Here is a 15,527-nt window from a genome sequence, read left to right as displayed (position 1 = left end):
CCTCCAGCGATGTGCAACCCACCTGCCTGCCTCCCTCCCTCTTAACCCTCCCAAACCACCCACAGCATCACTGCAAACTGATACAGACAGTGACACGATACGTTTTTCCTTACTATATGAAGGCAGATGCTGTCTGCTCCTTGCTGCCCTCTCCTCTGTCAAAACTGACAGCGAGGACAGCAGCATGAGCCAGACTGTTGGACGTAGGTACGCTAGGCAAAGTACTCTGTGACATAGTACCTACATCCATTTGGCTTAAGGGGCTAAATCCCATGCACTTTAATTGGAGATTGGAGATTTGCCCCCTCTTATGCCAACCTGTTTATGAGTTTGTGGGAACTGTTCCACGTCTATGGAGATAGTAATCCATACACTAACCGCATTAAGTTTTTCCATAGATATATAGACGAGTTGGTCTTTATTTTGAGTGGTACAGCTATAGAGGTGGAGGATTTTGTGTTGTACTTAAACAATAATGAATTAGGCCTGCAGTTTACTTATAAAGTCAGTCCTAAAGAAGTGACTTATTTGGATGTAGTTCTAAGAGGTGATTCAGTAAAAAGTAACATTGTAAGTGAGCTGTACCGAAAGCTACTACAGTAAAATATTAACTTGCATGCTAAAAGTGCTCACCCAAAACATGCAGGCTTTGGCCTTATAAAAGGAGAATACATAAGTTTGAAACGTAATTGCTCAGAGCACAAAACCTTTTTGAAAGAAAGTCAAGTACTGAAGGAAAGGTTTCTTGAAAGAGGCTATAATCAGGAAGTTATAGATAGAGCATTCACACAAGTCAAAGATGTAGATAGGAATGATTTGCTGTTGGATCTCAGGGCACCAAGAAGAACACATAATAGAGATAAACTTACTTTTGTAACCACATATAGTAGTCAATATGGACAAATAATGAACAACGATTTATATGATATTTTCAAGAAGGAGTGCTGTTTTGTCCCCAAGCGTAACCGCACTTTAGGGAATTACCTTTCTCCCAGTATGGTTAACACAAGAAATAAGGGTACAGGCAATTGGCTCAGTTGTAAGGGACACCATACATGTGGCGCCGTCAATTATAAAGCTTGTGGACATGCTTTGGTGGCAAGACAGTTCCAATCTCAAGTGACACAAAAGGTATATGACATTTCAAGCTGTACAAATTGCAAAACAAACTATGTAGTCTACCTGGCTCAGTGCATGGAGTATAAGAAGCAATATGTAGGGATGACCACCAGGGAGGTTAGAGTGAGAATAAGAAAACATTTGAATGATATCTCCACCTCTACACCTTGCTCAGCTTTGGCAGCACACTTTATAGAAAGACATAAGGGCCAAGTGGAATCATGTAACTGGCTGGTGATTGACAAAGTAAGAATGCCAGAGAGAGGGGGTAAAATTGATAACCTGCTGTCCAGAAGGAACGCATTCTGGATATTCATGCTACAAACCAGATTGCCCCAGGGATTTAATACAGATGCAGACATAATCAATATCTCTATTTAGCATGTCTTTTAGTTCGGGTCACATACTCATGTAATTTGTCTTTTAAATCCACAATTCGGAGGCCCAATAAGGGTTATGGAGAAAAATAATAATGTATACACCTTATTTGGTATAGGATAGAGGGTTAACTGAGCAGTTATCACGGTTTACCATGTGACCATACTGTGAACCTATCAGAATAGCTGAGGACCTTTAAAGAGTTGAAGGTGTGTAACTAAATTTAGGCTTCTGATGACGGCATAAGCCGAAACGTGTTTAGCTATTCATCCTCACTTGAAAGTGTTTTTATAATATTTTATGTCCATATCAGAATAAAAGATTTCTGAGCGCATCCACCTGAGCACCACTTATTTTTTGCTTTTTTAAATTGGAGATGGTGCCTTAAGTCCTTAAAATTATGACTAGCTAATTTAAATGGCGTTATATATTAGATGTAGCTAATATGGGCTTCATTACTTGTAGGAACTATTGATGTAAAATTATACATTCTAATCATCCCATAAGGTAGCCATGAAGTTTAAAATGTCATGTAATTTACTTCTGTACTCTACCTACTGATCGATCGATAGATAGATAGATAGATAGATAGATAGATAGAGGCAGACAGAGAGATACATACTGTAGATAAATGGACAGATAGATAAACTTGTGAATTTAGCTATCAGAATTAGTATTTTACGAGTATCAAGCTGTGACTCAATGGCAAATGTGATCCTAAATCAGATGATAGATAGATAGATAGATAGATAGATAGATAGATAGACATACATACATACAGACAGACAATTTAGTGGTGTTACTAACTTGGTGACTTTTTCTTTCTTTTTTAGTGTCTGCATAAAAGGAAGACTAGATTGTAATGAAGTATTTACAGGTAATTGTCAACTTTCAAATGCATTCACCCATATAAATGCCTTGTAGTGTGTGTTTTTTTAATTTTTATTGAGGTTCATTTTCAGGCAAGCATACAGGAAATGTATAAACACTATACAGAGAAAGATAACTGCAAAGTACATATCCATTATGAGTCCAGAAAGAGATGTAGTGTATAGTTACATTACTTAGTGTAAATTTAGAAGGTACATCTTTTGCCATTAAAACTATATACCCGCTGAATGGTTTAAGAGGTCACTCTTGGGCCCCACAACAAGGTACCATATTTACAGCTATAGCAGGTAGTCTCAGATGTGAGGAGACCACCTTTGGATCTCGAATAAGTAACCTCATTTTACTTTTGTTTTGGTAGGTAAACTGTCAAGAACTATATATATATATATATATATATACTATACAATTGTAAACAATCACACAAAAATAACTAAACCATTAAGTAAAATCTAAAAAACATATGGAAGGGATATTGTGAGATCATACAGAGGTGCATGGACCCCTAACTTGTATACTAAACCTCTGGCAGTTCTTAAGCCACATAAAATATTGTTGTCCATACCTATAATATTCGGATTAGTTATTAAAAAAAAATAGAAATCAGGGAGAAATATACAATGGACTATCCGAATGTAGATATGCTTAACTTAATTAGGGACTGGACAATTAGCCATATATGTGCAATCTTCAGGCCTACGGAAATATTATATGGGTGTTAAGGAGAGTGTAAGTCTGCCACAGAAGCATGGGCCCAATAACCTGTGGCCATAGACTTAGTATGACAATCTTTGTTCAATTAGACAATTTAACTATCATATTGAGACGGGTAGTGGCAGTTAGCTTTCATTATCCTATCTAAGGGATTGCCTAGGTGCGGTGTATAGGAAAGTAAATCCTGCTCCAGGACTATGGATAATATCCATAGCCCCTTATTCCATAACCAAGGTCACAACCAAAAAAAAAAAAAAAAAAGAAAGATACATTAGGTCATTTCCTTACCTAATTATAGATGTGCAACTGCACATAGTTTTGTCTATGGAACTTTAAAATTAAGGAGTCTTGTCTTTATTAACCTAGTTGTTTGCCAGTCTTACTAAGTTACTGTACATTAAAGTATAACCCCTTGTGAAAATGACGAAATTATAGTACAAAATACACAACTATATTGTTATACACAGAGTGTCCTATCAACTCTATTAAACAATAACCATTACCATAAATAATATAACTTGCAGGTTATGTATTAAAATATATGCCATAGCTATATATTCTAGCCCACAAGATATTTAAAGAAATATATTGATTAATCCAACAATTAGGAGATTTCTGCATGTAATATATAGGAGCAACTACGGTATGGAACTAAAAATAAAAAATATGTTGGTTTTTAGTTAGGGTCTCACATTGTATAAAATATAGGAGATCTGGTTAAAGTCTATAAAGACTAACATATGGGACATTCAAAGCAAGAGGTAACCAGGTACCCTGTTGTAAAGATCTCACACAATTATGGTGTTTAGCCAATACCGGACTTAGATATCCACACACTGCTTGGTAAGTTCGGTTCTACATTAGAGTCACTAGACTGTCCCCAGGCTTGGTTGGACTCTCTCGCAAAGGCTGCTTTCTGACCCGGTGGCACCGGGCCTCCACTTGAGCTACAAGGAGCTTCCCCAGACTGGCGGGACAAATCAGGGTGAGTAGAGGTAGCCTTTGGTATGAGTCATTACTTCAATGTCATTCGGCTCCACAGAAACATCCGTGGCCATCTTCACTTGTATACAAGCTCCAGTATTAGAACAAGTCTCGTCTCTGTAACTCCTCGTCCATTTGGCACATCCCGACATGGTCATCTCATGCACTTCAGCCCCAGTGACAGGCTCGGTTTGATCCCTGGCAGTCTGGGTCTCCTGCGGTGTTTGGAACAGAGGGTCAAGCGGTTCAGAGTTGTCCCCAATAGAGGATCCCTCCTCAGAAAATGAAATGTTAGGTGAGAGGTTGCCATCTTTTTTGACCCCACATGCCGCAAAACTCTTCTCAATTACCAGAGAGAGCTTGGCGAACTTTTTCCTCCATTAGTTTGCTCACCTCCTTTAAAATTATATGCAGGTTCCCTTTCATGATTATTATGATTTAGTTCGCTGCCTAAGTTTGACAGCATTACCGGGGTGGGGGGGGTTATTGGACTTTTGTAATGCCGTCTCCAAAGTTCCAACAGTCTAGACCAGGTCAAAAGTGGATGTCGCTCGAGCAAATCAGTATCATTTGTTGGAGCAGAGCTTTATACGTTCAGAAATGTCAATTGTAGATTGGGATTCTTAATATTTCTTAAGATAAATGACAGATTGTCAAACTTCCACTCGCAGCTTCTGGTATATCAGCCTAGCATGGCTGCTGCCCGGACACGCCCCCTGTGTAACCATTATGTTCTAAAGCCCTACACAGCAATAAATGGCATATAACATAATATAGAGTAATATGTGGATATCTTTGGGCAACAGGTCCACTGAAATGTAGTGCCCTTCAAAAATGTTATTGTAAGCTCATTAGAAGAAAACATGAGATGACAATACCCTAATTAAGGAGCTTAGTTTTTCTTTATATTTCCAATATATACATATATTTAAATAGATATATAATATTAAATAATTGTGTGTGTGCCTCTGTAACGCACAGGAGTGGTGCTTTTCTCCTACTCCTATCTCTAAAAACTATCAGTCCTATCATGACAATCAATGCTCCTTCAGGCCTACAATAACAATAGCCTCCCATGTATCAAATATCAGTGGCCAAGTATCAGATATTAGGAGTTACACAACTTCCCATTACAATATACCTGCCCACTATTGCAATAAAAAACTAAATGATGAGTTGATTTATGAAAAAAATAAATAGTATTTATATATTTGACTACTTTTTATTTTTATTAATCTGAATTTAAAGAATTAAGGGCAAGAATATGAGGGGCACACAAACTGTGATACAATTTTTATTTGGAGAAACAGTTGAATGTTTAATCAACTATATTAGAAATGTCTGTATTATGTTTCATTACTTGCTTAACGAATTTTAGAGCCTTTTCTTCTTATTTAACTATCATAAAATAAACCAGGATTGCCCCCCCCCATGTCATGACATCACTAGCTGTGGCAGTACTAGCTGTGCACTGTACTTTGTGTACACCAGGCATCATTGGCTGTGGCAGTACTAGCTGTGCACTGTACTTTGTGTACACCAGGCATCATTGGCTGTGGCAGTACTAGCTGTGCACAGTATATTGTGTACACCAGACATCACTGGCTGTGACAGTACTAGCTGTGCACTGTATATTGTGTACACCAGACATCACTGGCTGTGACAGTACTAGCTGTGCACAGTATATTGTGTACACCAGACATCACTGGCTGTGGCAGTACTAGCTGTGCACTGTACTTTGTGTACACCAGGCATCATTGGCTGTGACAGTACTAGCTGTGCACAGTATATTGTGTACACCAGACATCACTGGCTGTGGCAGTACTAGCTGTGCACTGTACTTTGTGTACACCAGGCATCATTGGCTGTGACAGTACTAGCTGTGCACAGTATATTGTGTACACCAGACATCACTGGCTGTGGCAGTACTAGCTGTGCACAGTATATTGTATACATCAGGCATCATTGGCTGTGGCAGTACTAGCTGTGCACAGTATATTGTGTACACCAGACATCACTGACTGTGGCAGTACTAGCTGTGCACAGTATATTGTGTACACCAGACATCACTGGCTGTGGCAGTACTAGCTGTGCACAGTATATTGTGTACATCAGACATCACTAGCTGTGGCAGAACTAGTTGTGCACAGTATATTGTGTACATCAGACATCACTGGCTGTAGCAGTACTAGCTGTGCACAGTATATTGTGTACATCAGACATCACTGGCTGTAGCAATACTATCTCTGCACAGTATATTGTGTGCATCAGACATCACTGGCTGTGGCAGTACTATCTGTACACAGTATATTGTGTACATCAGGCATCACTGGCTGTGGCAGTACTAGCTGTGCACTGTATATTGTGTACACCAGACATCACTGGCTGTGACAGTACTAGCTGTGCACAGTATATTGTGTACATCAGACATCACTGGCTGTGACAGTACTAGCTGTACACAGTATATTGTGTACATCAGACATCACTGGCTGTGACAGTACTAGCTGTGCACAGTATATTGTGTACATAAGACAACACTGACTGTGACAGTACTAGCTGTGCACAGTATATTGTGTACATCAGACATCACTGGCTGTAGCAGTACTAGCTGTGCACAGTATATTGTGTACATCAGACATCACTGGCTATAGCAGTACTAGCTGTGCACAGTATATTGTGTACATCAGAAATCACTTGTTGTGGCATTACTAGCTGTGCACAGTATATTGTGTACATCAGACATCAGTGGCTGTGGCAGTACTAGCTGTGCACAGTATATTCTGTACATCAAACATCACTGGCTGAGGCATTACTAGCTGTGCACAGTATATTGTGTACATCAGACATCACTAGCTGTGGCAGTACTAGCTGTGCACAGTATATTGTGTACACCAGACATCACTGACTGTAACAGTACTAGCTGTGCACAGTATATTGTGTACATCAGACATCACTGGCTGTAGCAGTACTAGCTGTGCACAGTATATTGTGTACATCAGAAATAACTGGCTGTGACAGTACTAGCTGTGCACAGTATATTGTGTACACCAGACATCACTGGCTGTAACAGTAATAGCTGTGCACAGTATATTGTGTACATCAGAAATAACTGGCTGTGACATTACTAGCTGTGCACAGTATATTGTGTACATCAGAAATAACTGGCTGTGGCAGTACTAGTTGTGCACAGTATATTGTGTACACCAGACATCACTGGCTGTGACAGTACTAGCTGTGCACAGTATATTGTGTACATCAGACATCACTGGCTGTGACAGTACTAGCTGTGCACAGTATATTGTGTACATCAGACATCACTGGCTGTGGCAGTACTAGCTGTGCACAGTATATTGTGTACACCAGACATCACTGTATGTGACAGTACTAGCTGTGCACAGTATATTGTGTACACCAGACATCACTGGCTGTGACAGTACTAGCTGTGCACAGTATATTGTGTACATCAGACATCACTGTATGTGACAGTACTAGCTGTGCACAGTATATTGTGTACATCAGACATCACTGGCTGTAGCAGTACTAGCTGTGCACTGTATATTGTGTACACCACACATCACTGGCTGTGGCAGTACTAGCTGTGCACAGTATATTGTGTACATCAGACATCACTGGCTGTAGCAGTACTAGCTGTGCACTGTATATTGTGTACACCAGACATCACTGGCTGTGACAGTACTAGCTGTGCACAGTATATTGTGTACATCAGACATCACTGGCTGTGACAGTACTAGCTGTACACAGTATATTGTGTACATCAGACATCACTGGCTGTGGCAGTACTAGCTGTGCACAGTATATTGTGTACATCAGACATCACTGGCTGTGACAGTACTAGCTGTGCACAGTATATTGTATAAATCAGACATCACTGGCTATGACAGTACTAGCTGTGCACAGTATTTTGTGTACACCAGACATCACTGTATGTGACAGTACTAGTTGTGCACAGTATATTGTGTACACCAGACATCACTGGCTGTGACAGTACTAGCTGTGCACAGTATATTGTGTACATCAGACATCACTGGCTGTGACAGTACTAGCTGTACACAGTATATTGTGTACATCAGACATCACTGGCTGTGACAGTACTAGCTGTGCACAGTATATTGTGTACATCAGACATCACTGGCTGTGACAGTACTAGCTGTGCACAGTATATTGTATAAATCAGACATCACTGGCTATGACAGTACTAGCTGTGCACAGTATTTTGTGTACACCAGACATCACTGTATGTGACAGTACTAGTTGTGCACAGTATATTGTGTACACCAGACATCACTGGCTGTGACAGTACTAGCTGTGCACAGTATATTGTGTACATCAGACATCACTGGCTGTGACAGTACTAGCTGTACACAGTATATTGTGTACATCAGACATCACTGGCTGTGACAGTACTAGCTGTGCACAGCAGTGTTAATTTTGACGGCAAATTTAAATTTAGTCTTAGTTTTAGTCTTTTGACTAAAATGCCATTTTAGTGTTAGTCGTATTTTAGTCATCTAAATTGTTTTAGTTTTAGTCTAGTTTAAGTCGACTGAATCTCCAGTAGATTTTAGTCAACTAAAATCTAAGGGGTTTAGTTAAAATGTAATGCATTATTTAAGCATTTCTCTATAATTTGCAAACTGATTATATACTCCAGGAGTAAACATAACACCTGTTATTATTTATGGTATTAAGGTTTAAACATGCAATACAGACACAGATTTAGCCATTGTGATATATAACATCTTTATTAAACTTAAAATTAAATAAAACCAAGTTTCATAAACAAACAGAAGTGCAACTTTAAAATATAAAAAAACAAAACTGTAAACTGTATTGGCTGTATTGCACATATTACCCAATATAAAAACTTTAACAGTTCTCTGTTAATAATTAAAACAAGTATCAAGTAACTCAACACAGCAAAAAGTTTCTGCAGCTAGCACAGGCACAGCATAACTTAAACCCATACTTGTGGGTTATGCTTATTTCTATAGGAAGAATCAATTTATTATTCACAGATTCGTAAAATTTTCGGCAAAGTTATTAGCACTGCTCTAGAACTTCCAAACTCATTATATACTCCTGGAGTAAAGGTTTATTAACTTGTTTTTATTTGTGGTATTAAGGTTTGAACATGCAATACAGATATAACAGATTTAACTGTTGTGGTATATAACATGTCTTTATTTATCTTAAAATTTAATAAAATTAAGTTTCGTAAATTTTACAAAAGAAAGGTAATTGGATTTTTTGACTAAAATGTCATTTTAGTTTAAGTCGTATTTTAGTCATCAGAATTTCTTTAGTTTTATAGTCATTTTAGTCTAGTTTTAGTCGACGAAATTAACACTGGTGCACAGTATATTGTGTATATCAGACATCACTGGCTGTGGCAGTACTGGCTGTGCACAATATACAATGTCCCTTTAAAGATACACTACTTTTTGGTCTACTTATTTGCATAGTTAACCCTAGCCATTACCAAATTTTAATATTGTAAATAAATTTTTAAATGCATGTTAAATGAGGTATCTGAAAGATGGACAGCAAATTTTAATTTACTGATTCCTCTCTCCAGATTCTGTTGGATTACAGGAATGTTTAGAAGTCTTTAATACTATCCTTGACCCCTTAACGTGTGCATTTTAACACTTAAGGTCACGCACAGTACCCTGTACAATGCTTAAGTTCTGTGCACTGTAAATAGAGTTGCAACCTCAGCCATGTTTTACTGGACACTTATGAGTTACACATGATGTAGGGTGTGCAGGGAGGAACAGTATTGTGCTTTTCATGAGCACTTTCATGTGATGTCCAGAGGCATAATACATGTTCCGCCCTGCTTACCCTGCAGCATGCATGACTTATAAGTGTCCTGGAGAACATAGTTGAGGTGGCAACCCTATCTGTAAGAGGCGGTCTTGCTGACAGTAGCAAGATTGTGCTATTTCAGCATACAATACTAGTGAAAAAACTACTAAGTACTAAGTAGAAAAAGCTGCTCCGGAGCCCTTGCAGGGCAGGTTCGCATATGTGAGCCTGCTTTCTGCAATGTAAGAAGCAGTGGAAATCACTTATTGACAGTCCCTTCTCTCACGCGGTTGGTCACGTGAGAGAAGGGGCGGACATTACATGTTCACTTGAGCATGTAATGATACATACGGGCAGCGGATCTTGTTCGTCCGCTGCCCGTATGTAGCGAAGGTGAGCAGACAACTTCTCATATATGGGGCTCACTTCTTCGTATATGGGGCCCAATGAGTATTTAATCACCATGACAGGCAGTCTCAAGAATTGTATACTTTAAAGGCAGCCTATGTACCAGGATGCTACAATGCAACAGCCAGTCACTGTGATCACATGTCAAAAATGACACGCCATTGTTTGCTAACAATAGTTTGTATGGGGGCGTGTCCGGGCAGCAGCTATAAGTGGTCGCAATATCTGGAGCTCCTGTTAATCCGCCAATTACTGTCGGAACATCGGACCTCTTATGAATAATAACTATAACCCCAATCTGGACCTTTGAGGCCTATGGCTGCAGCCTAATATGAAGCTTTAGAGACCCCCTGCAATCAGGCTGGGCACAACAGTCACTGACGACTATTACTTCCTATCTCTAAAGATCACTCTTTTTAAGTGATTTATCTCTATGGCTGAGCTTGAGCGGGAACTCTGCCACATACTTGAAAGCGTAATGAGGCCTTCAAACCCTGGATTAAACTCGTTGGAGCAACAGAGAATGGGCGACCTGAACGGACTTGGAGTGAGGAAATTTGTGTGACAGATTTGGTGTTACCAGAAGATCTTAACCACCCACCATATACTCCGCTTCTAACAGCACTCTACGAACTGGAGCCTACAGCATCTAAAACTGCTGACATGACATCGGCTAGTTATTTTTACAGGAACCCCCACCCAGTATCTCTAAATGCACTTATGGCTTAAACCCGGTTGTCCATAAGGTACGGGACTGATTTCCATTCAAGCCTGGTCTGGCCGCAACGGCTCCACCATAAGATGCAGGGAAGGAGGATACGCTCTCTCTATAACCGCTGCTTATGTAGCATGGGAATAGGCTAATTTACTGCTGTTTCTCAGTGGAACTGTGCCTTTGCACCAGACACACTCATAGACTTCCCAGCAACCTTTCATTGTATATCGAGTATTGACTCTCCCACTGATGCCTTTAATATACAGTGACTATATTGCTGCTTTATAAAGGGACACATATGAAAAATACATATGTAAGGGTTCTTATACAAAACATTTCTTTACACAGCCCTGACATGTATTTTTCATATGTGTCCCTTTTTAAAGGGACAGCCTACACCAGAATTTTTATTGTTTTAAAAGATAGATAATCCCTTTATTACCCATTTCCCAGTTTTGCATAACCAACACGGTTATAATAATATACTTTTAACCTCTGTGATTATCTTGTATCTAAGCCTCTGCAAACTGCCCCTTTTTTTAGTTCTTTTGACAGACTTGCAGTCTAGCCAATCAATGCCTGCTCCTAGATAACTTCTCGTGCACGAGCACAGTGTTATCTATATGAACTACGTGAACTAACACCCTCTAGTGGTGAAAAACTGTTAAAATGCAATCTGAAAGAGGTGGGCTTCAAAGTCTAAGAAATTAGCATATGAACCTCCTAGGTTAAGCTTTCAACTAAGAATACCAAGAGAACAAAGCAAAATTGGTGATAAAAGTAAATTGGAAAATTGCTTAAAATTACATGCTGAATCATGAAAGTTTATTTTGGCCTAGACTGTCCCTTTAAAGTGGCAATATGGTCACCCTACTTTAATAGCTTGGCATGATGCTAACTAAAACTAAACATAATGAAAGCAATCAGCTTGATAATATGCCGCTTTTCTCATGCCAGCTCTTTACCAACAAGGTCACAATAGACAACTGTAAGGGGCCTATCTATCAAGCTCCTAAACGGAGCTTGATGGCCCGTGTTTCTGGCGAGTCTTCAGACTCGCCAGAAACACAATTTATGGAGCAGTGGTCACAAAGACTGTTGCTCCATAATCCTGTCCGCCTGCTCTGAGCAGGCAGACAGGAATTGCCGGAATTCAACCCGATCGAGTACGATCGGGTTGACTGACGACCCCCTGCTGGCGGCCCATTGGCCGCGAGTCTGCAGGGGGCGGCATTGCACCAGCAGCTTTTGTGAGCTGCTGGTGCAATGCTGAATACAACAACTAGTTAAACTAATTGTAACAAAGGATACAATCCAGTTTAAGAAAAGAACCAGTTCCACAATCGTATAGTAACAGTTAGCTATGCTAGAACAGAGATTATATAAATATTAAAAATGTTCCATATCATTCATACATTTAAACTTTATTGTTATCAACTAGGAACATGCACACATACAGTAGCAAGGCTAAGAGTTAAAAACACTTAAGCTCAGTGGATTGCACAATCGCAATTGTGTACTAGAAAAAATAATCTATAACGTTCAACAGTCTGTAAATTATTAGAAGTAAACTAAGCCCTTACAATCCGAGGGCTGATTTAATATTACTTATATTGCTTATAAGGACCAGAGGCTGTGATACATATTAGTAAGTTAAAAGTACATTACTTTTACCCACAAGAGCAAGCAAATTAAAAAAACGATCAGGAGACACAGAGCTACTCCTGACGGATCCCTGACGCGCGTTTCACAAACGCTTCCTCAGAGGGGTAATAATTTACCTCCAGTTTCTCATATACCTGTTCATAAGCCCAAGGGTGGCCTTCACACTCACAGGAAGTCATATATATTAGAAAAAGGAGATTTCATACGAGCTTGTTCAATACAACAGCTTCTATATGCATATTTCAATATATTTATATGACTCAGGATTTACAGTCTTATTAGCTCAGTAAATAGTTTATTCAGTAGACCACATTATTCAATGTATGTTTTATTCTTTTCTATAGTCTAAAACTATATGCAGCTTGGGTTTCATTGCTAGCGAGCATATTTAAAGGTTCTGTAACTGCTAAAGAAAGTTTAAATTCACCTGTAACTTTGTTGTGAGTGAACATATTCAATATCCTGTATTTGCTAAAAATCTCAATAAAAAATAAAAATAAAAAATAAAATAACTTGAAAACAAATTGTTTTGTGTCGGCCCCTCCCCTTCTGTCCCAGTGAACGCATACAGTAAAACAAAAATTTAAATTTATTTTTATAATTAAAATTAATTTTATTTTAATAAAGTTGATTTTTATAATTTTAATTTTAATAAAGTGTTTTTTTGTGATTTTTTACCCCTACATTTTATTTTCTGCCCTTGGCTATAAAATAGTTAAAGGGAAAGTACACTGTAAAATTGTTTTTATATTAACATATTTTCAATGACTTGTTATACCAACTGCAGAGTATAAAATGTATGAGAAATTGTGTTTTCAGGTTTATTTGTGTATATGAAGTAGCTGGTTTTGTGCTTTTAAACCACAGCCTATTACAATGGGTTGAAGTTCAGGTAATATCAGATCTCATTATGTTATCACTTTGTGTACACACACTTGCTTCCTTTTCTTATATTTGTCTGGAAAAGCTTGATACTTAGAGAGAACAATGGAAAAATATAATTTATTACTTAACAATCCTGCAGCCCACTGGGATTGTAATTTATTCTGCTGGCTGTGTTTACTTAGGCTTGTCAATAGCCTAGACTGCAGTATAGAAACTTTCCGTGTAGGTGGCTATACCACAGGCTAAATCAGCTATTTAAAATGCTGAAATTTTGGTAAAGTAGCTACTTGTAAACAATTTAATACACTCTAGCAGTTAAAATGGATCATTGGGAACAATTTAAAGAGAACATTTTTGGGTGAACTCTCCCTTTAAACATAATGGGCCGGATTACGAGTGGAGCACAAATTAACGCTTCCGCTTGAGAAGTAAGATTTTTGTGCTCGTCGGGTTTCGCTTGTATTACGAGTTGAAAGTAAACTGTTTTCGATTTTGTGCTAACCTGACAAGCGCAAAAATCCAAAGTTAAAATATTGAGTGCTCATTCATGTATTCTCCCATAGAAGTCAATGGAGAAAAACACCCCACTCTCACGCAAAGCCGATTGCATATTCTCATTTGCACTAAACCAACATGAAAATATGAATATTTCACATTACAATGTTCTGCACATAGCAAAATATGTTCTATTTATTCTTAAATACATACATATACATATATCTGATGGTATTTTGGTACAATATCTGTCTATAGCTATCTATATATATACACACACATATAAATACATAGACACATATGTACACATATATAGACATGTATGTATGTCTATGTTAAAGCCCTTTGGCTGCCTTTTTTTTCTAACACCTGAGACCACATATGTTTGAGCCTTTATAAATTTTGTGTGCAAACAGATTCAAGTTAAATCGGATTGGCTGATCCAATTAGCCAATCAGATTGAGCTTGCATTCTATTGGCTGATTGGAACAGCCAATAGAATGCAAGCTCAATCTGATTGGCTGATCCAATCAGCCAATCGGATTGAACTTGAATCTGATTGGCTGATTCAATCAGCCAATCAGATTTTTCCTACCTTAATTCCGATTGGCTGATAGAATCCTATCAGCCAATCGGAATTTGAGGGACGCCATCTTGGATGACGTCATTTAAAGGAACCTTCATTCGTCGTTAGTCCGTCGGTGAAGAAGGATGGCTCCGCGTCGGCTGCTTCAAGATGGTCCTGCTCCGCGCCGGATGGAAGAAGATAGAAGATGCCGCCTGGATGAAGATGTCTGCTGGTCCAGATGTCCTCTTCTGCCCGGATAGGATGAAGACTTCAGACCCTCTGGAGGAGCTCTTCTGCCCGGATAGGATGAAGACTTCGGACCCTCTTCTGGACGGATCGGTGATACCCGGCTGGGTGAAGATAAGGTAGGAAGATCTTCAGGGGCTTAGTGTTAGGTTTTTTAAGGGGGGTTTGGGTGGGTTAGATTAGGGGTATGTGGGTGGTGGGTTGTAATGTTGGGGGGGTGTATTGTATGTTTTTTTACAGGCAAAAGAGCTGTTTTCTTTGGGGCATGCCCCACAAAAGGCCCTTTTAAGGGCTGGTAAGGTAATAGAGCTGTTAACTTTTTATTTTAGAATAGGGTAGGGCATTTTTTTATTTTGGGGGGCTTTGTTATTTTTTTAGGGGGCTTAGAGTAGGTGTAATTAGTTTAAAATTCTTGTATTCTTTTTTTTTTTTGTAATTTAGTGTTTGTTTTTTTTGTAATTTAGTTTAGTTGATTTAATTGTAGGTAATTGTAGGTAGTGTAGTTAATTTATTTATTGATAGTGTAGTGTTAGGTTTAATTGTAACTTAGATTAGGATTTATTTTACAGGTAATTTTGTAATTATTTTAACTAGGTAGCTATTAAATAGTTATTAACTATTTAATAGCTATTG

General features: G+C 38.6%; 1 protein-coding gene across 1 annotated transcript in view; it reads left to right on the top strand.

Annotated features, from left to right (window-relative positions):
* Positions 1 to 15,527, top strand: part of LOC128636246 (mucin-5AC-like) — a 108,565-nt gene that overhangs the window by 10,853 nt on the left and 82,185 nt on the right. The window contains exons 3-5 of the mRNA XM_053689283.1: positions 8 to 207; positions 399 to 547; positions 647 to 1,365. Coding sequence (XP_053545258.1) covers positions 8 to 207; positions 399 to 547; positions 647 to 1,365 — 1,068 coding nt within the window. The remainder of the gene's footprint in view (positions 1 to 7; positions 208 to 398; positions 548 to 646; positions 1,366 to 15,527) is intronic.

The sequence above is a fragment of the Bombina bombina genome, chromosome 7 (assembly GCF_027579735.1).
Source record: "Bombina bombina isolate aBomBom1 chromosome 7, aBomBom1.pri, whole genome shotgun sequence".
NCBI lineage: Eukaryota > Metazoa > Chordata > Amphibia > Anura > Bombinatoridae > Bombina > Bombina bombina.
This window is presented reverse-complemented; position numbering and strand designations above follow the sequence as displayed.